The following is a 23170-nucleotide window of genomic DNA, read 5'->3' on the forward strand; positions in this document are numbered from 1 at the left end:
GTGCTATAACACCAGCTAGTGTGTTCCCATCTCACAGAAACTATTTTATGGGTTTCGGGAGATGTTAATTTTCATTTACCTGTGCTGTTTGTTAGCTGCAGCACAACTGGAAGAAGCCAGGATAAAAAATCAGAAAGCCAAAGGGAAAAGAAACCCTACCTGGTAGAGCACCGAGTCCCTGCGTGATGGAGCCACTACACCAAATTCTCCCTGACGCAGCCCTGTAATATCACGTTGGCTCCAAGGCAGGAGCATTTAAACACACCCCATTTTTCTGGAAGCCTAACACACAAAACTGATGGCTTTACTACGGAGGATATATACCTTACATCGACTACTACATGTTTACGAGCATTATCTCATCCGTTTGCCATTCTTCCAAAATCCGAGGCAGCCCTTTGCTGCGCTGCGTGATTCATTCATCTACAAGTTGTTTTAGACTTCCATCTGTTTCACTTGAACGGGGCCTGGCCTGAAGAAAAAAAAAAACTGCTGTCCTCCTTTTGGACAAATTATAGCAAGCAGAACAGAACACACACAGCTGCTACCACGTAACACAGCTCCCGTTTCTGAGGATGGAATAACCTCAAGGTGAATTTCAGCATCATTGTCCTTTGGCAAGGGTTGCTGGAGTTATGGCACAGAACAGGTAGGCTGGGGCACGGGAGAGAAGAACATCAAGCCAGAAAGGTTCAACAGAAGCATCTGCAGTTTGGCACACGGTGGCAATATCAACCAAACCAGCAAACATCCCAGACCTGGAGGCCTGGGTGGAAGTGGACTGGCACGCTCCTTTCACACCCAACATCAGGCAGCACAAGCCTGCAGTCAGCAGTGGTTTGGGCTTTACTTGAATCAGCAGCAGGTGCTGATGAAAAGCTTTTTTTTCCCTAAAAATTTCCCTAATATCTAATGGCAAGCGCCCTCAGCCAGCTAAGGTCCTGAACACAACTCTTATGACTAACTTCTCAATACATTATTCAGCAGCTGTTCATTATGTAATTCATAAAGTTGAACGCAAACAAGATCTACCTCCACAGTTAACCTATTCCCAAATTGTTACCTTCAGCATAATTACCACTAAAAATATTTCTGCTTTTTTTTTTTTTTAAGCTCTGCCAAAAATTGTTTAAGCACCATTTAAAGTTAGCTTCAGTTTACAAACATGCACACGTATTTAAAATAAACTCTTTCTGGGTCTCCCTTTCTCTTATCCACACTAAAAAGCTCAGATTTCACTTAGGTCTAAGAATTCTTCATATCATAAGGAGTGGGTGCAAATGTTGGCTGTATGTTGGGGACCCGAAGCACGAACACAATCAAGATCACAGGGAGAAAGTCGCAGAATGAGGCTTAAGTTTGTAAGAAGAGATCGTGTTCTAGGAAAGAACAGTTCCATGTTGGCATTTGAAGGGGAGTAATTGCCATCAGAAATTCAGAGACAAAGTCTTACGAGCACTGACATCAAGTCACAGTAAACTTGACGAGCTGATGAACTACTCTACAATGTTTTGGAAGAGCCCGAGTGTTTTAGGAAGCCAAACACTCCACTCCAATTGACAGCATTCCTGCGGGGACGGGGATTGAGAAGCAGAAGAGAATATTCTACTCCGATGGATGTCAAACTGCAACAAAACAGATGACTTATTTATAAACGACAGCCATCCTAAAATGAGTATGACAGATCTAACGCCTAAACCCGTCCATATTAGTCCTGCTACAGTCACCTAAATGATAAAGACTTAATCATTTGCAGCAAATACCTCGGAGCTGCATCACTTGTTATTGAAATTGTGGTTTTAAAATACTTTTAACGCTTTGCCAAAGGAACAGAAATCACCTGAAAAAAAAAAAAAAAAAAGAAATGCGATTATGTGAATAGTGCTCACAATAAAAATATGGCAAGGCTATTAAAATAACAAGCACTTTATCATTTCACCATTTTCCTCACCAGGAAGCATTAAAAATAAATGACAAAAATGCAAAGCAGCTTCTAGACGTGTCAAGTTGTGCTGGTGGCAAGAGCAGCACAAGCACACGTCAGATACTGACTATATCTTAAGTGTTCCTTCAAACAACGTAAAAAAAACAGAACCAAATTAAAAAGTTGCACTTGGACCAGATTTTATTTTTTTTTTAATTGAAGCTACTATCACATCATTGCAGGCACTGGCTTGCCACAGCAGAGCTACGCTTTCCTGCTAAGCTCAGCCATTTGTAGCAGACAGCGTTTCCACACAGTCACACACAGCTGGATCTCACCACCCAGATATCTGCAGATCTCAAGTCAAGAGGCTCAAGTTTTTGTGGCAATTGAAGCATTCTTTCTCACTCTTACATTCTCTGTGCCCACGCAAGTCAGACCACATCCTGTGTAACCGTAGAAGGACAAAGAGTGCAAAAATCTTCTTCGTTTTTCCCCAATTAGCACCTAAGCCCCATCTCACCACCCACCCACGCTATTTTCCCCCCACTCCCCTTCTATTTCTTCTGTGGTTTAAAAGCTTTTAGCCTTCAAAACTTATTCACACAAAGGTACAGGCTTGAACCCATAGCCCCAGGTGTATTTCCATGCAATGCTCCCAATAAGCTTTGGATGGAGGATGGAGGCAGACGCAGGGGGAAGGAGAAGGAAAAAAAATGCATAGGAAGATATGAGAAGAAACCTAAGGACAAATTCCATGAGATTTTGTTAATACCTAAATGAATGTGGGTTGGACCTAAGTTATTCTGTTTGTACATAGTGTTATCACTTAATTTAGCATACTTCATACAGTTTGTACATATCAGCTGTATGACAAAATACTTCAGAGTATCTGTATACGATGTCATCCTGTTCCATTCTTCGTGCACATGATGCCAGCCTGCTGGAGGGTTTATAGCTAGATATCAGATTTTTAATGAAACACGAGGTTTTAGACTTGTGATTTTGAGAAATGATTGCCACAGCCTTCCATCTGTGGTGCACTCACCTTCAGACAGTGTCGTGTCTGAGAGACAGCTCCTCTCAGGTGTGCAAAATGTGCCTCGAATTGTTCCCTGTTGCTGCACAGCCACTTACGGTTCTCCCCAGTTCACTTACTGCCAATTTCATCTATCGGATGCAGCCAGGTGACTAATGGCACAGAGGCAAGGACACTCAGTACTTCCTCTTCCCAAAGGCTGCTATATTTTGGTGTGCACGGTGGTCAGAGCCCATTTAACTGACAAATCCACTTTCAAGTCTTCCTCTCCCACTGGGACAATTTTCCAGGTCAATTTCTCCTCGTGTGTTACGCTGTCACCTTGGCTCTGACAACCAAGCTTATTAGACTTTTCATAGTGCACGCACAGTAGTCATTAAAGCACTTGGCTTAGCCTTCCCCATCAGCACGCCTCACTAAAAGCAGCATCTTTCTCACGCGTGAGGCTACTCAACTCGTTTTGCGAGGGAAAAGAGGGTTGCCAAATTTAACTACCCGTGTTTCAGGCTGTACGGCTCAGCATCCCGGTTTCCTTTGGCTCAGCTCTTGTTGTTGCAGATTGTTTTGGCAACTGCAGTTAAGAGCACAAGATACATTAGAATGAAGAGTAAGGAAGTAAAAGAAGCCCAACAACAGTACCAAGTACCCAAAGAGGGAAGGGGAAGGAAGAGGAAGGAATAACAAACACTTTTTTCCAAAGCAAAGATGTGGAAGACCAAGAATCCCCAAACCCATCACCTTCCCTTCAATTCATGTTATTGTCTTGATGATCTCAACTTCTGGTGTGTTTGGCACTGTTTAGTAGCCTTCTCTTTTAGACTCTTCTTGCTGCACCTGCTATCTGTCAGTGTTCTTAAATATTCAGCATCAAAAAAAAAAAAAAAATCAGTCATTTACTAAAGCTGCCTTCTCTGCTGAAGAGTTACTTTGGCATACTATAGGTAATTATTATGAGTTGCTTTTGTCATGTTGTTATATACCATTACAAATACTTGCTCAAAATATTACTTCAAGGTGCAAAGAGACGAGCTGCAGATGAACAGCCTGGCTATCCTACTGTAGAACTGGGCAGGATCATTCAGACTCACCTCTCCCTTTTTTGGTATTTGAAGTTTCAGTTCTGGTGGAGGTAACACGCCATATGAGCTGAAACAATGATCTGCTTTAGGTGTTAATTTTGCTCCCTTCATTTTGTGCTTGAAAAGGAAACAAGTGACCTGCACAGTCATTACAAAAGCTCAAAAGATGTTTATTTTGGCACAATTTAAAAATACACAAATACATTAAATATCAGGGTTCATTAAAGCCAATTTTATATGTTATTTTGGAGGGAGACGGAAACCAAAACACATCATATATTTAAATTGACAGTGCAAATGAGTAAAAAACTGTTTAGATCACGAGTCCACTGCATCAGACAGTCAGACAGCAAAACCAAAAGCTGAAAAGTTCCTGAAACAAAAAATGGTGAAGTTTATCTGCTGCATTTAAGGAGTTTGCTGGAGGAAGGAATACAAACAGGGGAAGAGATGCTATCATTAAGGAAAGACATGACCACACAGAAGTTAGAGCATTAAACACTTGACATTGAACTCAGTTACAATATGCACTTGATGGTAAGATAGAGCTCAGACAGTACAATGACATGAATGATCCTTCAATAATTTATGTGGAGAAAGAATACTTTAGCAACTAAGCAATACAAGGATGCACGATCATTGACAGATTTGCAAGCAGAACCTCCCTGCTTTCAAAAGGTGCAGTTTCTTGGCATTGTATTATTTGCATAGTTACTCCTTTTCCTTAAAGGTTAAGAAAATATTCAGCAACTAAGTTCAAGAAAAACCTATGACCTCCAAACAATTTCTACCTGTGGAAAAATCTCAGCTGCACAAAGATAAAAAAAGACATCAAAATTACAGAGACAGAACTGCCACTTCCTGAACTGGGAACATAGGAACTCTAAGCACATTTCGTATTGAAAGCCAAGTGTCTCAACTGGCATTGTCTGCTGTCTTTAGTTTTGCCCAGTAGAACAAAAAGCTTGATAACATCATTGTGACAGAAAGGTGATCTTCGGTTTCTCCATGCAGTAATTCAGGGTTGGTTGGTATTTTATTTGTTCACCCCTTGATTCCTTGGGGGTGGGGTGCCTCTTCATGGTTTGTTCTTTATCCCCAGTCTTTGCCCTAGCTTGTTTGATGCTACAAGAGCTCTTGTTACCTTGTACTTGCATCTCTGCCCATACATACAACTGCACAGAAATTTATACAAGAACAGGCCTATCTAGTACAATTCATATCCCTGCCCATCCCAGTTCTGTTCCTCTGCCTTTGAATAAGCTTTCAACCTCAGATAGAAGGAACTGGATCACAAGGTTTGCACTCTCCATATGGGTATCACATCAGCTTAAGACAGTTCTGTTCACATTTTCTGAAGAGAACTGACTGTTCCAGTTCCTGACCATTATGTTCATGCCACTGGCTGATGGTGAAAAGCTTCAAAATAATTTATTTTAGGAGTACCGACCCATAACAGAGCTCCTGCTGCACCAAGACAGGCAACACAGGTAGGTGGGAATGCACAAGCTGCTTAGAAATCATTTCCCATATGGTAGCAGCAATGCTTCAACCAATTTAGCAACCTCAGGTTTTTCAGTCATTCCCCAGTCACCCACTCTCATGCCCATACTACTGTGCCCATTGTGCTGATATAAGCGTTCACATGGCAACAGATTTAACCATGCCAGGAACCAATTTGGTGAGAGAACCTAGCCAAGAAAGTTATTTTATAGCTCCTTCAATTTCCTGATCAAATGGCTACTCAGCTGGCATAAGATGGGCAAGAACAAGCACCTGAGACCAGGGGCTACTTAGGCTGGCACTTTAAACAAGGACTCTGCCATAAGGTGCTGGCCTGCAGATGTCAGGCATGTTAACGTAGGGCTTGACAAAAGAAACCCCTTATTGCATCGGGAGAAATTCACCTGGCTTCTCCAGCTCATCTTGATACTCAGTGACGTGTCTAATAGCTACACAGATACCCTGCAGGACTTTTGGTTTCCCTTCGACTGCTGTGTTGAAGGAAGTAAATTAGTGGAGATGGTCTTTGCAGGACAGGCATAGCAGCCTATCAGTTGCAAAGCCATAGCAAATCCATAGCAAATGTTTTTTTTAATTCTATTAGTCCTTATTTTAGCTGAAGTCATCTGAAAACCCTCCAAAGTGTGAGAATTTGTAGGAACAGGCCTATATAAACCACAGCTTTCAGAAGTATCAAGGACAACAGGATCTGGATAGCAGGTCTATAGTCACAGTTAAAAACCAGGGTCAGCTACGTCATAAGCTGAAGAAGATGCTCCAGAAGGCCTTTTTTTTTTTTTTTTGCTTCAAAAAGATACTGCATGTTAAGTATTGTTATATTGTCCTAAAACATCAAAGCAGTGGCACTTAGTGTTAACTGTTACAAGTAGGTCCTTCAAACAGCTCCATATCCTTGAGTACTCCCAGTATTTTGTGTTGGCCTGCAGCACCGAGACATTCAGCTCTGGGGACACAGAACACATCACAACACGGGAAGAACTTGCCAAAACTGAAAGCGTACCAAAAGACAGACAGATTCTTTAAAGATTAAACATAGCATCTGTGGGAGACAAATGAAACCACAGAGCTGGAATAGTGCATTTCAAGATCACCAAAGCAGTTCACAGAACTGGATGTATCCTGCCTTCGGTATCTTTGCGTTAGTTCATTTCTCTGTTAACATTTGGCACAAACCCTTCGACACAGTAATTTGGCTTCCGTTTAGGTCAGCTGCTTGCGATATTTTCCTGGCACTTCAGTAGATTCAGTAGAGTTTCTTCTCGACACTGTGAGCAGTTATAAAGTCCTCGGTCAAGAATGAATGCTACACATTGCTGACCCTGGTTTCAGAAGAAGAGATGATAGCAGCAGATGCAGACGTCACTAGCGACCGTTCTCGTCTGACATATCGTGGCTTCCGAACTGAAAGAGTGGGCACAGAAACATCATTAGCACCTGCTGCAAAAGCATGCCTTTATCACTAATTCATACCACCACATGCCATCCAACAATTCCTGAGTGGCTAAAATTGGCTAAAGTCATTCTGCGCCTTAAAAAGAAAAACAAAAGACAAACCTAAAAGCAACACAAATAGAAGTCCACCAAAAAGCTATTTTTTTGCTATTGGATTATGAAGATCTGGTCTAAAACAGTACATTAGAGCATGAACTTCCCAGTAATATTTATTGGTTGAAATTATGGAGACTTGGGAAGAAGACTGAGACAAGCTACTGTTTAATTTTTCAGGCAGAAATATATTTCTTACAAAGTCCCATGCTTATTAGAAACTTACCTTCTCAAAGAGAACAAACAACCCATATGCCACAAACACAAAAAAATGGTATATTCCAAACAGTCTGTGTCGCTTGTTTCAAGAAATTGATGTGCTTCAAATCAGTGAGCCTGAAAATGTACCAGCCTGGCATTGTGAAGAAGATTCCAATCCTGAAAATGAGTCCCAGACTGCAATACTCTTTGAAAAGTATTTTTTCATCTACTTGTAAGGCTTCTTTTCTTAGAATTGAGAAGTTGAAGATCTATTTTAAAGTAAAGTACTCCATCAGTACTGTATGCCTACATTAATTAAAGCAATAAATCCCATCAAAAAGATCTGGATATTCTTCATTTGGTTTCTGTGCTCCCAACAGAGTCCACAGTTCTATACGAGGCCTTACAAGTAATCACTTTCACCTGCTGTAAAAAGCATATCATTCTTAGCATATTATTTTGACACAGTTTGCCTGCTTTTCAGTAATGAAACGCACAAAAGGGAAGCTAAAAGGTAAAATATTTATAGCAGCATGCCCCAGAGAACAATTCCTCACCTGAAGAAGTAGGGGGAGGTATCATGGATGCCTGCATAACAGAAGAATGATCATGTCAAAGAAAGCACCTTATTATTCAGTCTTTTATTCAAAAAAATATACAGGAAATTTTAAGGTTCCAACAATATTTACTGTTTACATAGTCTTTCTTAGAGAAAGTAACTCAACAGAATCCATATGGTGAGTATTCATCTTTCACACTTTTTCCCAGTTACCCCAAACATCTCATTTTCACTTGTTTCTCATACATCAGATTACATAGCTCCTTAACGAATTGTTGCAACTTCACCTTAATGTTTACTTCATGTCTTACGTTTGCTTGTTCTTATCGGAAGGAGAGAATTTACTTACTGTTTCACTAGGCTGGAGAACAGATGCTGAAAGAGAAAGACAGACTAACCATCATTAATCTAGAAGGCTAGACTTGCTAGTTTTTTTAAAAAATGTATGTCTGCAACAGAATAGTTCTATTGTGACAATACTTTTTTTTAAATCAAAGACCACCAAAACAGATCAGAACATTCAGAAATCCCATTAGTATGATACATTGTCTGTAGGACTCTTTTCAAGATTTGAAATAAAGGGCTGCAAAGGTCTCCAAGAACGACTTGTTTTGCTTTTTAAGAAAGTAACCACAGCAGTATCTCTTCAATATGAAGAAGCTTCAGTAGGAATAAAAAGCACCTTGAGACAGCTAACAGAGAAAGAATGTAAAAAAGTGATTGAGCAGTGAAAGATACAGCCCTTTTCAACAAGAGGTTGCTACCTTTATGGGGCACATGGTAATAATCACCTAGACAGAATGAAAGCTGATGCGTTAACAAGCCAGATAAATATTTCTAATGCTTCTCCTTCAAAGAAGGATGTGAATGCTTTAACCTGCTGGACCAAAGTGAACTATCAATACAAAACGAGGAAGTCAGTATCACTGAAGCCTCAGAGCTCTGCTGTCACACTTAAAAACCGAGGTAGAATCTTGTCCCAGCGAAGTTTACTTGAAGACACATGCAAAAGCAACCTAGAGGTTTCAATTTGACAGTCAGTAGGATACTGGCAGCTCCTGTAGCACCGATCAATTCAGACGTTAGGTATCTACTGTTGCATACTTTTACATGAAGCAACACCACAGTGGCATGCCACTAGGTTGCTAGGGCTAGATGCAGCATTCTTAGCCAAACAACAGAATTGATTGCTCCATCCATCTTTTTCCCCTCTTTTTAAAAAGATTTCTATTGAATAGGAAAGCCTGGACTTGTCATGCAAGACATCAATGAAAATTACAGGAGGTCTGTGTTTAGCACACCTAACCAGTAAACAGCTTTCTGTTCAACAGAAGGAGCTCTAACACAGCAAATGCAGTGATGGAGGTTGTCATAGGAATGATTCAAAGAAATTGAGTAGAAGGAGTGAGATGGACACTCAAATGAGCCTCAGTTTCATTCAAAACACCAGGCAGAACACAGACGTCACCTTCTGCAGGATTTGCTCACCAACTACCAGGAACTGAAGACCAAACAAGTGTGGAGACACTGAACCACTTCACTAAAAATGAAGCATCTGAAAAAGCCACTCTTCTGCATAAAAATCTTACTGCCCTATGGCTAAGAACACCCCAGGTGTTCTTTCCCTATCTATTCTGAAATCACTTTGGCACAAAGAATTCAGCTGTTTGCATTTTAGTTACACGGCTTCATTTCTCAGTTACATGAACTAAAGAAATGAAGAATGAATCACATTAAAAAGAGAAGAGCTCTGGGTGTCTACTTCAAAAAAAAAGAAGACAAAAACCCAACACATCAGGCAGTTGCCTTTCCAAGTCCCAGGAGATCCTGCATTGAGAGGGCAAACACAGATGACTGAGTAGTGCAATAACAGGGAACCTCAAACTCCACTCCCTTTCTCCTGCTGCTGACACATCTCTGGTAAATATGATACCCTTCAGTGCTACGGTTTCCTTTGCTCTAAATCAAGAAGAAACAACTTTTTGTGAGGCTTTATACGTGTCTGACATCTTGTGTCTTGAAATGCACAAGTTGTCTGAAAATGCCCTGTAAGCAAGAAGCCTAGATATCTTTTTTAAAATCAGATACCTAGCATTCAGTGACAACTAACGTCAAGTATAGTACTCCAGCAAATCTTTGAAAGCTACAGAAACACCTAGGTTAGTGAGAGATACTGTCTAATATGCACCTAGGCATGCTTAGACTGAGAACAGACGTCCTCTGCATTGCAATGAAAACATAACACTATTATAAGCACATAGCAAGAAAAATGTTGCATTAGTTAACACTGTTTTAGATAAACAAGAGATGATAGTAGCTATATAGGTTAAAAACCCCTTAAACTTCACATCAGTGCTTTAACTTTAAGAAACCAAGCAAAGGTCAGAACTGTCGAGATGAAATGCACAATTACTTAGAGGTATTTTACCTTTGTTTCTTCTGTAGAAAACATTAGGAAGCTTATTGGCACGTTTGAGGTAGAAGAAAGAAGCAACAGACAGAATCAGGAATAAACTGATGAAAAATGTCCCTAAGATGAGAGAGGCTGCCACTTCTGGGCCCCCTGAAAAAAAATAGAGGAAAGACTGTTACTCACTAGAAATCTGTTCTAACAATAGAGTTTAGCAGAAGATACAGATCAGCTTCTTCACATTTACAGAAGAGGTGGTGTAGTTTTTTCTTTAAATAAAGACAGATCTCACTGAAACATCCAATGCTGATTTCATTATATGAACAATTTCCCCAGACTCATTCCAACCCCAAAAGTGTCTTAGTCTTTACTTTCCTGAAGACAGACATTTTTAATCCATTATTCTTTTTCTTTTATGTAACTTCCACAACCACTGCTGGCAGGCACTCAACACTACTATTGTTATTTTAGGGGACTTCACTTAAGGAATAAAGACAGAACTTGTCAACAGACATTACACAAGCAGTACAGTACACACAGCATTGTGTGTTCCACAAATGACTGATATAGAAACTATCCCAAAGAGGCAGACAGTAGCAAGAGGTGCTCCCCTCTACCTCTATTCCCCCCTTTCCTACCTCCAAAAATGCCTATATATTTTACTGTTGCTTTATTTAAGGTTATGATATAAAAGAGCAGGTATTTTAGGAAAAAAAAGTTGCTAATGATCTTGTTGCAGACAAACTGGAAAAACATATCTCAGACAAGCTCTGCTTGAGAAGTCCAGTCTAAACAGCAATAAATGCTTCAAGTATATGCACATTACAGGACAAATATTTGAAAGGGATCAGCAGCACCCAAGTTTGACATGGCTGTTTAGCTTTCCTTTTTAAGAGCACTGGTTGTAAGCACCCACCCTACATGTATAATAGCAAATCATTTGGCATCACATACCATCATTGCTCACTTCAGTAGGATATCTAAAATATTCCTAACCTACATTATTTTCACCCGTGTTGAAGTATTTTTAGGAGACTAAATAGAAGTGACTGGCCAGCAATGATTAAAAAACATGAAAATCAATCTAGAGAAAGGCTAATCATTTTTTTTTAGACACTTAACAGGTGTTACATGTTTCTTTTAGGGATTAGACAACAAATTGCTGCATAAGCTTCAAAATTCAAGTCACAGGGTTTCATAAATAACCATCTCAATCTGTACCAGAAAGCCTCTTGAAAAATCACTAGGACAGGATGAAAGAACATACAGTAAAATACAGTTACTTCAAAATTGAGCTTTAAAACTTAATAAAAGATTCTTGTTGAAAGCAAGGCAGAACAAGCAAGAATGGCTGCCACCTTTGGAATAAAACCTGTCCTACAGAAATAAGTATTTTACAACTTGTTCCAAAAGCCATGTCATGGAAGTGCTGGTATGCAGTGAATAATTATGAAGCCTGCATCTGATCATTATTTCTAGCCACTCACCTATGTTCTGCATGAAAGGAGTTACGGTGCTTATATTCATTTGGAAATTCATCCCTCTGATACCAGCTGTAATAAAAAAAAGTTAAAGTAAAATCTGGTAAAAGCTACGTATTTGTTGAAAAACTTAGTGAAAGGCTATTATATTTCTTAGTAATTATTTGAAATTGTACAAGAATCCTGACTCCTCCCATTAAAAAGCAAACATTCTTAATATCACCTTTAAGAATTCCAAGAAAGTAAAAGGGCATCATCATACTCATCATCTGTCCAAAGAGAATAATTCATTGGTGCATTTCTCAGCGGCTGAGATCAAGTTTCTTGTCTCTTGCACTAAAAAAATTTTGGAGGAGTTGAACAGATCTCACCTCTCAAAAACCACACGTACAAAACGAATCTGGCCTTCTCAATATAGATTTTTCAAGGAGCTCAAGTACTGCCTGAGCTATTTTGTTCTCTGGAAAAGTCCCTAGCAAACGCCTACAGCAAATGCCTTTTTCTGACAGCAGAGATTAAAGCATGCACAGAATTCAGTGTTCACTGTATTTATTTGATACAGGTCCTAGCTTGTAACTTTAATCATTTTGATGTTATGGACTTTATTTTAAGAGCTTACATGGGGCCTAATTATCTTTTCTTCTTTTTCCTTAAGATGTTGCATTCAATTTCACAGATGAGGTAGCCTAATATACAAGATTTTTGACTTCTTTTCTCTTCTAGATTCTGGAATGGTTCCACCAGACTGAATGGCTTCTGACAGTTGAATTCCAAAGCTTCTATAGGTTTTATATAGGTATATATTTATAGGTTCAAAGCCTCCAATGTGCATTAGGACTCTGAAAAATTAATCCTTTTCCAAAGGGAGAGGTCAGGGGGAAAACTTTGCAACACTTGATGTCTTCTTGAACAGCTTTTTTGGACAACACATGCAAGAAGAGACCTCAGTACCAAAAGACACCCATCAAAATAACGGGATAAGTGACTCACCATTTCTGCAATCAGTCAGATTGTGAGCAGATGCAACAGGAAGAGTTTCATTTTTGCACTTAATGCAGCTGCTACTCCCATCCTCGTTCCACCGTCTGTAACAACCTGCATAAGAACAAAGCGTACAGATGCTTGAAAACAACAAAAGCAGCAGAGATATTTCCTGATCTTTAGAGAGAGGTCGAAGTGACAGAAATTCCACCGGTTTAGTCTACCGGTTACAAACATCTCCAGCTCCACAAGTTCAGAGGTTTCATTTTAAAGCGTTTATTCCAGAACAGACATAACCATTTAAGGGGCAAAATGGAGAAAGTTACAAGCAAAAACAAAACTTCCCAGAAGGCAATTTGAACATAGCTCCTTTCGCTGCTTCATGCTTTGAGAAAAACACTGTGTTTAACAATATGTAACTACCCTCAACAACACTAAAAAAAAAAGCATCACTTACGTTTATTTTCAGAGGTCATACACTGTTGAAACAGAACTTAATTGTCATATACAGGAGCAAAAACTGAAGTAGGCAGGGACAAAGATGCTAAGGAAAGCACACCTGGATGAAAGAAGCTGCCATTCCCATAATCAATCAACTGAAAAGTGCCAAACTAAAGACACGTGATGCTATCTCTCCTGTGCCTCAGTGTTCTCTAGTATTGTGCTAATTGTTTCACTTTAAGAAGAACCCAAGCCTGTTTAAACTATTCTGTGACAGCTGGTGAGTGTTTTATATCAGTCACCCTACCACATAGGCTGGAAACTGGTTAAACTTTCATCTTCAGTGTCTTCCATGTTCCAGTCTCTCAATTTCTGTTTAAATGCACATATTGCTACCTCTTTGATAAGAAAAAAAGTTAGGGCACATCTTCAATAACAACTTCACTTAATAAAATAAAGCTGTGGTGGTTTCACTTGAGGTTTAGACTCAAGACACGAAGATTAGAAAGATATTCCAACTAGATCATATTACAGTCTACATTTTAGAGCAAAAAACTTACTGTGCTGGCTAAAATCCAGTTCTCTAGAGCCTTGAGCCAAACCGGTATCAATTATCCCATAAAGCAAACCATTAGTAAGGTGCTGATTTGAAAACAGCTCTGCTACTACATTTTCCTTAGAGGGAAGCGGCACATTTGATGCCCACAGTAATAAATTACATCTGACATTTAATCTAAACACAAACAGACCCGATATAAGGGCAAAGACTTTCTACAGTAATAAGAAGGAAGCACCAAGGCCCTTATCTGACACCAAAGATTTTGGTAGGTTATCAGTTTACAGTAAGACTTAAGCGAATGCATTCCTGTAACTTGGAGGCAATTGTTTATGCCATGTCTAAAATCATTTAGGAACAGAAATGAATGCAGTAATGAAGCAACAGTTAAAGCTAACAAGGCAGCAAAATTAGACAGGCTTAAAATGCTTTAACAACCTTCACAAGGAAACGACTGAACCCAGAAACGTGTCCCAGTTTTTAAATCACTAACTCTCGTTACTGTGGGCTCTGAAGCCCTTTTCCTGCTTTTACACTCCAATTTTAAACAAAGCAGTATTAAAAAAAGATCATCCTTCTGCTATTGCTGAAGAATGACAAAAAAAGTTTAAATTCCATTTAGGAAGAAAAGCCTCTACTTCAATTATACGAGGAAGAACGAGGCATTCTGTGCTAACTAGACAACATTGAAACTATTCTTACCGCTCCCTTTACATACATTACAGTGGTTTTGCTCTTTATGCCCATTTTATGGACTTTTAAGTACTTCCAATAGCTCTTACATAAGCCAACTGCATGCTAAATAAAAAGAGATGAAGCATATAGCTTTATTAATAGCCACCTATGCTCCTTACCATAGGAGAATAACATTTGAGAGTCATAATCAGCATTACCTTGTACATGTAGTGGAACAGAAACTTCAACTAGTTATTTTCTTTCTTCTACTAACAAAGTAATGTGCTGGATTTTGGTCTTAACTGTGAAAAACAATCTGGAATTTAATTAAGCAATGACACACTATACCTGGACTGCACTGGTTGGTTACTGGGCAGGAACTGTTTGAATCCAACGTATCCACACAACATTCTGCTTCTGGAACCTAAGGAAAAAATCACAACGCATTTCCCACAGTTCTCAACTTCTCAAAAATTATTCAACGAACATCTACAGAGAACACAGGGAACTAAGCATTTTTCCTTTGGCATTAAGCAGCATTATGAGAGAACAAGCTAGATGCACCATTAAGCTGATTTTGACACAGCAGCTGCTGCCCAAACTAACACTTCAAAAACAAATGTATGGACTACTGTTGTCCTTGGACAAAGCCTCAGAAAACTGATTTAGAAATATATTTGCTAAATTCTTCAGTGAAGCACAGTTCAGACATGGAGTTATCCTTCCCACAGCACCAGATGCCCTAGCAGATGTGCTCAGAAATCATTTCTCTGCAGACACAGTGGTTGCACACTGATGAAACAAGCCCTGAAACAGTCACTAGGACACAGGGTTGGTAGGAATCAGCAGAGCAAGAGAAATACTCATGGTGAAGTACTTCCATCATAGCTAATCAAATGAGACCACTGTACCTTCTGGTAACATATAAGAGCTGAAGATACTTCGATATTTCCCAGGTCACAATAACCCAGCAAGTTGCCCTTGTGCTGAAGATAAAGGGGACGATGATGCTAATTCCCCTTTGTTGACCAGAGACTTGCACAAATTCTCTGAGCAACTACACTAATTATGTCCCCTTCCACTTCATCTTGAAGAGTTTTACTTTTATACTGAAATCTCTTCTCACAAAACTTCTTTAGAGCATTACAAGGACTTTAAACTACAGTAGATTTACATATAGAGTAATACGCTGTATTAACGTTAGGATGCCAATACTATTAGGAAAGCAGGAGCTGAAATTTCACGTGTGACATACTTAGAAGTGAACTCAAACGAGGGACATACTATTGGCAAAATGACTGGCAAACACACGCTTTTTATTGAACACCTATATTACAACTGATGATAACATCTACATAAGGCAAAGCAATCCAGCAGAGATGCAAAAGCTTCTTCCTTCAACATTTAACATAAAAGAGTAACTTCACATAACCTGAAGGCATGTAGAGCTTACTTCTGTTGTTTCTTTATATAAAAGCCTATTTCAAAATGATTTACAAATTACAACAAGCTGTGACAGAAGCTTAGAGATAAATGGTTGTTACAAACAAAGTGGTTCTTTTGACAGATATTACTGCCATCCTGTAAAGACTTGGGTATATCCTCCCTCTGAATTTGTACAAAATAAACCACAAGACTCTTATGCCTTTAAGTTTTATAGGTACATTCCACTAAAGAATGCAGTAAGTCAAATCAGTCTTAAAAAGGATGAAGTATTCTCAGCCAGAAGCAGCAAGAACTGATCTACATTCAGCCATATAAATAGCCTAGATGTACCCAACATGGAACAGTCAGAATTATTCTGCTAATCAGCAAAATCCATCAAATCCAGCAGTGACAAAGATCAAAGCTACCAGGAGAAACAGTCGGGACAGTCAAAACTGAAATTAGAAGGCTGACTTCACACTGTTAGCACATCACGGGGAGGTAGACTAGTGCAAAGAACCAGAAGACCTATAGATTACAGTCTTAAGACCTTAAGACTTTGCTGGTCAGATTCTCCTGAAAGCAGAATTTTTATATTTGACTTTTTCCTGTGACTTGAAGCAAAATCGGCTTCAGAGCTCCTCAGTCAATTGAAAAGTTCACATTTTGGTATCCATGTTTTTAAGCATTTGTAGTAAAACTACCAAGCAGCTTGACAAGTGTTTTCTCGATCATGAGGCTGTTTTTTTTTTTTCCATGGTGTGAAGCGTTGCCAGTTGCATCCCTGTTAGCCTACAAGCATATGACTGGGATGAATTCAGTGCTTTAGCAGGCAATCAGCCCTCATAGCAAATTCACCCCGTGTAAACGCTTCGGTTAATGACTGCTAGTATAGTTCATTTCTGTTTAATCAGAAAGCCTCCATAAACTGCAACGTGAGGAGAAAGCAATCTGATCCTTCTGTTCGTATAGCTCCCAGCACGACAAAAACATCAAGTACCTACCGAACTTTCAGTAGATTTGCTGGCAACTTCTGCTACAAGCCTAGTTAAGAGAAGGACATATGGCACCTCCATGCCCCGGAAAGACAGAGGTCTGCACAAGAACAAGGAAAGAAATTGGAATGAATTATTAATGAGAGAAGTTAAGCTTTCCCTTTGCGAGGGAACTTTTGCCAAGACATTCCTTTTGTTTGATTGCAAAGGCCTCTAAATTAAATATGCTGGGGGGGATGACTTACCTTGGTTCAAGACACAGATTTGAGACATTCAGAGTTTTCCCTCCAGCTGCAGAAGGGCAGATTTCTGGCTATGGCAGACTGCGGTTGCTAAGGAACAAGGAGCCTTATCAGTCTGCTCCAAACTGGGCCACGCAGAGGCTGTTCCACACCCAGGATCTGAAAATCAATGTGATTGCAATAGAACAGTTACTGCCTGGCACCACCACTGATAAGCCTCCCCGCAGATACAGCCTCCTCTGGCTGCAGCATTGAACTGTGATGGATTTGTATCAGGACAGAGAGCACACGCCACTTTGAAAAGGCAACACCGCAATTAATTTTTCCCATGACAGCACAGCCATGAAGCATTAATGAAGTCTGTCTGCTAATAAGCAGTATTTCTCAACTGCCTGAACACAGACCTCCTTAATGTGGAAGAGAACACTGCTACAAGCCTTGCTCCCCCTCTGCTTTCCACCTATAACTCCACACAACCTGGAGAAGGCCCACACCTGTGAAATTGTTCTCCTAAGCTAAGGAGCGCCATGTCATGCGTGGTCTGCATTGTTCAGACACTTCCTTGAGCACTGCAGCACCTGCCCAGCCTCTGGTCAATGCACTGCTGGATACCACACCCAGTGCTCGCAGCTAGCATACCTGGCAGCTTCAGAAAGTCTTTCCTGTAATAAATAAAACAGGGGACAGGCAACTTCCTCTCTCTGGAGCGTAATAAGAGGAAAGGCAGCCTTCAGCTGTGGGGAAAAGCTCTTCAGTGAGTCATTTCACAGACTGACATTTGTCACTATTTCTGTCAAATAAAAATCCAGTGGATGAATTTCAAATTACTCTCAATTATGCATCGTAACCCTTGGCAAGCTGTTTAGCTGAAGAAGTCATTGAACAGTTCCTATGATTAATTTCCATTCAGCTTTTTTTAAAATCACTTAAAGTATAACACACAGTGCCTAAACTTCAAAATAAGATTAGCCCAGCTCAGTGGGAAAACTCCTTATTATCCTCTGCAATCAGCTAAAAGCTTCACGATCAAGGACTGAAAATCCTGAAAGCCACACTCCAGTTTTACTGTTACAAGTAACTTCTCCAGCTAATGAGGATTTGAAGAGAGCAGGAAAAGCTTGCACTGACACGATGCCTTTCGATTTAAACATCGCAAGGATGGAGATACACATATCTATCCTACAGTTAGGTTCACAAAACGCTGCCTGAAAATATATATTTTTAAAAAGCAATACCCGAAGCGACAAGATACCTCAAATGCAAACACCTGTTTTAACAAAAAAGTGAACTCATCTCAGCAGATGAAAGGAGACAACCTCTCTGGAGCGCAGCGCGCACCTCCAGAAGCCGAGAACACCTAGCTGAGAGCTTTGAAGGCAACACTTTCTTCTTGAGCACATTTCAGCAGAACAGAAGCCACTTATGACTCAGTAAATGACTGCTGATGCAGGCGCTGCACTCATCCAGTTTGACAGAGAGCTTTCCTTGTGCACGGCAGTATAAGAGCACTTATATAAATGCTCTGGATAAATCTGTTTTAGCTTACATGGGTGCAACCTTAACTTGTGCATTTAACCTTTTAAAAAATGGGGTGATTTCTTTTTTTTATGCCCTTCTACTGCAGTAAAAGTTAAGTAATACAACTTGAGGGTTTTTTCAAGGCATTCCCGCAGAGTAACATTAAAACAATCTCGAGGATTTACATACGGATGGATGGATTTTAAAAGCTTGCCTGATTACCTATCAGTTCACTACAACCCACCTTCAAAGTGAGATACCGCTTCTTGGTTGAGAAAGACTTCCTCCGGGGTAAATAGTTACAGTTGGTAAAGACATTTGCTGATAAATTGTTTTGGAAGCTATGCACGGATTTTTGTCAATACCCAATTACTATTATAATATCTGTAAATACTAGAGGAACAAAGATGAAAAAGACATTTATTTAAACAAGCATATTCTTGTTACCTAGAAAAACCACTTATTTTCAGGAGCAAGTCATGCTAAACAAGAAAGCATTTGGGAAACTAGCCACCCGATCCTCCTGTTTGTAAATTAAAATAGCTGCACAGCAAGAGTTCAATATTGGTTACACTTCCATTCTGAAAATAAATTAAGATACTAATCAACAATCCTGCTGCATTTACAGGCAGATATTTGTTCACAGCCACTACTGGTTGTAACAAACTAGAACACATGTCCTGCAGCTGTTCCAGGAGAAATAGGACATGAGATCTATTTGCTCTCAAATCAAATTTTTTACCCCGTGAGAGACAGAATATTTAAGCTTTCTATATACATTGTTTGTTGAACCAGCTTTGAATGCAGGAAAAGGAAGACGGGCGTGAACAAACTGCTTTCAAACTCCCAAACATATTAAACTCATGTTGGGTTTGCTCAATTTACATTTTAATCCAGGTCCCAGAACCACTTCTTCACATCCTGCTGGATTCGCTTTCTGCCAGGAAAAATTACAAGCCCTTAAGATAATACATAAATAACATCTGTCTGAAAGAGGGAGAATTCAGGCCATGAAGGTAACGCTAGACAGCTACTTTTTCATTTAGGGTAATGCCCGTGAAAGGTGTCAGACAGCTCTAAGCATCCATATTCTTTATTTGCAGTAATATGAAAAACACATCTAGTGTTCCTAAAGCGATTGTGCTGCACCTTGGCAAGGCTGCAAAGTGCTTCTGACTTACACAACGAATAAATCAAGCTCAGAACTTTGAAACAAGAAAGCAACTTCAGGTAGGGATTTGTACTGTTAATTGTTCTCTCCTTGCAAAACCACCGAAATAACAACCCATTTTACTGCTTTCCAGCCACAAGTCAATCAGAACCACTTTATTGCCAACCTGAATGATGTATTTCACCGTAATTTAAACTTTAGGAAGTGAAAACCCTAGAGCCTCTAAGATGTTCAGTACACACTGAAGACTAACCATGCCTCGAATGAGACAGATGAGGTTTGAGTATTTAAATTAAGCACGAGTTTGATCGGGATCTGACACTTGCAGCAAAACAATTTGCAAGCTCTGAGAATGTTTTATGTTTGGTAGTGTTTTCTCTTTGGAGTAAGGAGGAAAAAAAAAAGATAATGTCATGCACAAACTGGAGCCCAAATTAGAACGTATTTATGCTTGAGATGCCAACAGTTATGAGAACACAGACATTTTAATTAAAACTAGTATTTCACACCAGAGCTCCACATTAGAAAGAAATCTCAAATCACTGTCAACTCGCGTCTCAAATGCCACAATACACATAAGCTAAGCATGTCAAGATTCACTAAGTAAACTCTTCCTCTCGTTGCCTTTTAAAAAATGAAAGCAATTCATGATGAATACTAAACACTCAATGACTTTTTCCTCCCACTCCTGGAATCTGAAGTCCTTCAGTGAAGCTTTAAGTCTATACCTTGGATACATACAGCTGTGCATCTATTATCTCTGTTGCACTGTCAGTATCTCTCACGTTGAGTGTTGCAGGAGCTTTGTACGAGCAAGGCAATTTTTTCAAGTACAAGGAAAAAAAAAGGAAGTAAAAAGATACATTGCCTAAATTTCAGGCTTTACAATTCACTAAGCAAATCAGAGTTTAAACCAGTATCACCCTCATCGCACTGCCATGGTGCTTCTTAATTCTGATGTGACCTTGAATTAGTTGTGATAAGACAGCAAAGCATTAGAAAAGTCAAAATGCAGACTCACAAAGCAGCCTAAGCTCTCACTTACCAGCTCCTTCAGAAGCATGCTCTAGAACACCGCATCTTCCTCGGGTAATGCTGCAGGCTGATGATGTGTGGCTGACTGCTAATTTCTCATTGACACTGCAAGTGTTTCACAATAAACCTGCACGGTAGAAGAACAGATGCGGGTTGCGCTTACAACAATCTTTCCTAAATTAAAGCTGAAGCAGGACTTGTTTTTCCAGCTTCCTTACCATACACCTGTGAAAAGACCTACTGTCCCTGCCCTTACATCCAAATGTTTGTATAATGCGCCAGCAACCAACAATTAAGACGACACACCTGCACAAGACAATGAAGTTACCTGCTCTGAGCTAGGCTTTGCTTCAAAAGCAGTTACATGCCTGGAACACACCTAGAGGAGACGGTAGTTAATGCCAACATGTGCTGCTCTGTCAACGCACAGTAACACCTCCTGCTGTTACAAGTCTTTAGAAGTGTGAGCAGAGGTGAACAGGGGTGTAATTTGGTTGCCCATGGTGTAATTTGGTTGCCCATGGCGTAGCCACACACTGCAGGGGATGATCTTTTGGAAACGTGAGTCATTAAGGTTGGAAAAGACCTTCAAGATCACCTGGTCCAACCGTCACGCTCCTAACCAATGTCACCCACTAAAACAGTGACCGTAAGCACCACGTCCAACCTTTCTTTGGACACCCCCAGGGATGGTGATGCCACCACCTCCCTGGGGAACCTGTCCCAAGGCCTGACTGCTCTTTCTGAGGGGGAATATCTCCTCATTTCCAACCTGAGCCTCCCCAGCACTGAGGTTTGGCCTCACCACAGCAGATACAGGGGACGGTCACCTCCTCCCTGTCACAACCAGGGCGCCGCTGCCCCCCTTGGCCACACCACCACCTCGAGGCCCCAAATTACCAGCTCCCCCCTCCAAACCAGCCCAATTAATATCTATTTCACAGCCATCTCGAGGCTTTACCCACGAAAACAAACACCCCAAAAACCCACCCACAGCCCCAGACCGCCAGAAACACCACCCGCCGCCTTGGCTAATTAACACACACCCCAATTAACGCGGCGGGGACGAGGCGAGGCCGGGGGCAGGAGGCGCCCAGCGGCCCTCAGGGGGGCGCCCGGTGCCGGCAGCGGGCCTGAGGCCTCCCCCCTCGCCTCCTCGCCCCCCACCTGCCCGCCCCCGACCCCCAACAGCGTTGGGCAGAGCCCCCGGGGCTCCCCTCATCGCCCCCCGCCGTCCCCTCACCTCAGGGGGCGACCCCCGGGAGCACCGGCGGCAGGTTCCCTTTCGTACCCCCCGCCCTCAGGCGGCGCCCTGCCCGCTCCTTCTCGCGGCGCGCTGGGAGTTGTAGTTCCTCCGCCGGCCCGCTGCGCTGTTGCCCAGCGAGCGGGCTCGCCGCGCCGAACTACAAGTCCCAGCAGGCCCCGCGCCGCGCCCTACCTGTGTCCGCCTCCCCGCAGGTAAATCCCCTCCCTCAGCCCACTCCCGCAGCGCCTCCGCCGGCGCCGCTCCCCTGGCGCGCGATGCCTCATGGGAAAGCGAGTCCTCTGCCTGGAGACGGGCAAAGGAATGGGAGGGTCCAGGCACTACAACTCCCGGCGTGCACCGCGCGGCCGCGGCCATTTTGAGGGTTGCTGGGCGACGCAGACGCCCCAGAGGGATGGGGGGGGGAGGGCTGCAGGTAGCTCAGGAGCTGAGCAGAGGCGAAAAACGTCAATTTGGGGGGAAAAGGTGTTCAAGTGAGAAGCAAGGGCTAGTCTGCTCGCCCCTTGAGCCTTATACTAAGTAGGGGTTATCGTGACAAAACGATTAAATGTTGTATTAAACACTTATCAGGACAGGAACACAAAGAGGCTGCAGCATGGCCAAACCCTGCCCCTCCACCTCACACCAGTAACCTGATGTCATCCCCTTGCATCACCCTGATAACACCCTCCTGATAAGCACTGGGCTCTCAAGGAAGCCTTGAGAAACGCAGGGCAACGCTCATTTTCCAGAATGACACCCACTGCCCACCTCAGCACGCTGCTATCATCGTCCTGCCTCACCCTGACTAATTACTGCTGAAATGTGGCAGAAAGGGCAGAGCCTCCTGGCAAAACTCAAAACTTGAAACAGCTGGCAAGATAAAAGCCGTGCTTCTGATCTAAGGCTTCCTGCAGAGAAAGTTACTGAGCTCTTGAAGAGTGAACTACAATTTGTTCTGAGTTTGACAGGACAGTACATTTTGTTACAAGGTTGAATTATAAAGCTTATAGGCGATGCCAAATGGGGACAGAAATCATTCTATCACTTTATTTTTTAATAAAAGAATCAAAAATATTTAAACTCTTTGAAAATTTGTGGACAGCATAAAAAAAAAATATTTTTC

General features: G+C 41.2%; 1 protein-coding gene across 3 annotated transcripts; it reads right to left on the bottom strand.

Moving 5' to 3' along the window:
* Nucleotides 1-6332: 6332 nt before the first annotated feature.
* C21H1orf159 (chromosome 21 C1orf159 homolog) lies at nucleotides 6333-22096 on the bottom strand. Of its 3 annotated transcripts, none has more exons than XM_032201609.1 (11): nucleotides 22045-22096; nucleotides 20812-20928; nucleotides 17081-17236; nucleotides 16845-16935; nucleotides 14764-14839; nucleotides 12753-12857; nucleotides 11769-11834; nucleotides 10300-10434; nucleotides 8221-8246; nucleotides 7870-7900; nucleotides 6333-6967 (listed from the first exon to the last, which is right to left on the bottom strand). In XM_032201609.1, exons 4-11 carry the CDS (start codon nucleotides 16914-16916, stop codon nucleotides 6870-6872), a joined length of 609 nt encoding a protein of 202 aa, XP_032057500.1. In that variant the 5' UTR covers nucleotides 16917-16935; nucleotides 17081-17236; nucleotides 20812-20928; nucleotides 22045-22096; the 3' UTR covers nucleotides 6333-6869. The 3 variants fall into 3 exon arrangements, with proteins under 3 accessions (XP_032057500.1, XP_032057502.1, XP_032057501.1); XM_032201611.1 differs by lacking the exon at nucleotides 22045-22096 and adding an exon at nucleotides 21848-21897; XM_032201610.1 differs by lacking the exon at nucleotides 22045-22096 and adding an exon at nucleotides 21130-21156.
* Nucleotides 22097-23170: the final 1074 nt, after the last annotated feature.

Source organism: Aythya fuligula, chromosome 21, assembly GCF_009819795.1.
Source record: "Aythya fuligula isolate bAytFul2 chromosome 21, bAytFul2.pri, whole genome shotgun sequence".
NCBI lineage: Eukaryota > Metazoa > Chordata > Aves > Anseriformes > Anatidae > Aythya > Aythya fuligula.

Excerpts from the sequence above, each read along its gene's own strand:
- C21H1orf159 (XM_032201609.1), bottom strand. The coding sequence starts at position 16,916 with ATGGAGGTGCCATATGTCCTTCTCTTAACTAGGCTTGTAGCAGAAGTT. Across the intron at positions 14,840-16,844 it reads GCAAATCTACTGAAAGTTCG|GTTCCAGAAGCAGAATGTTG; the intron begins GTAGGTACTTGA and ends TTTTTTCCTTAG. Across the intron at positions 8,247-10,299 it reads TTTCTACAGAAGAAACAAAG|CATCTGTTCTCCAGCCTAGT; the intron begins GTAAAATACCTC and ends TTTCTCTTTCAG.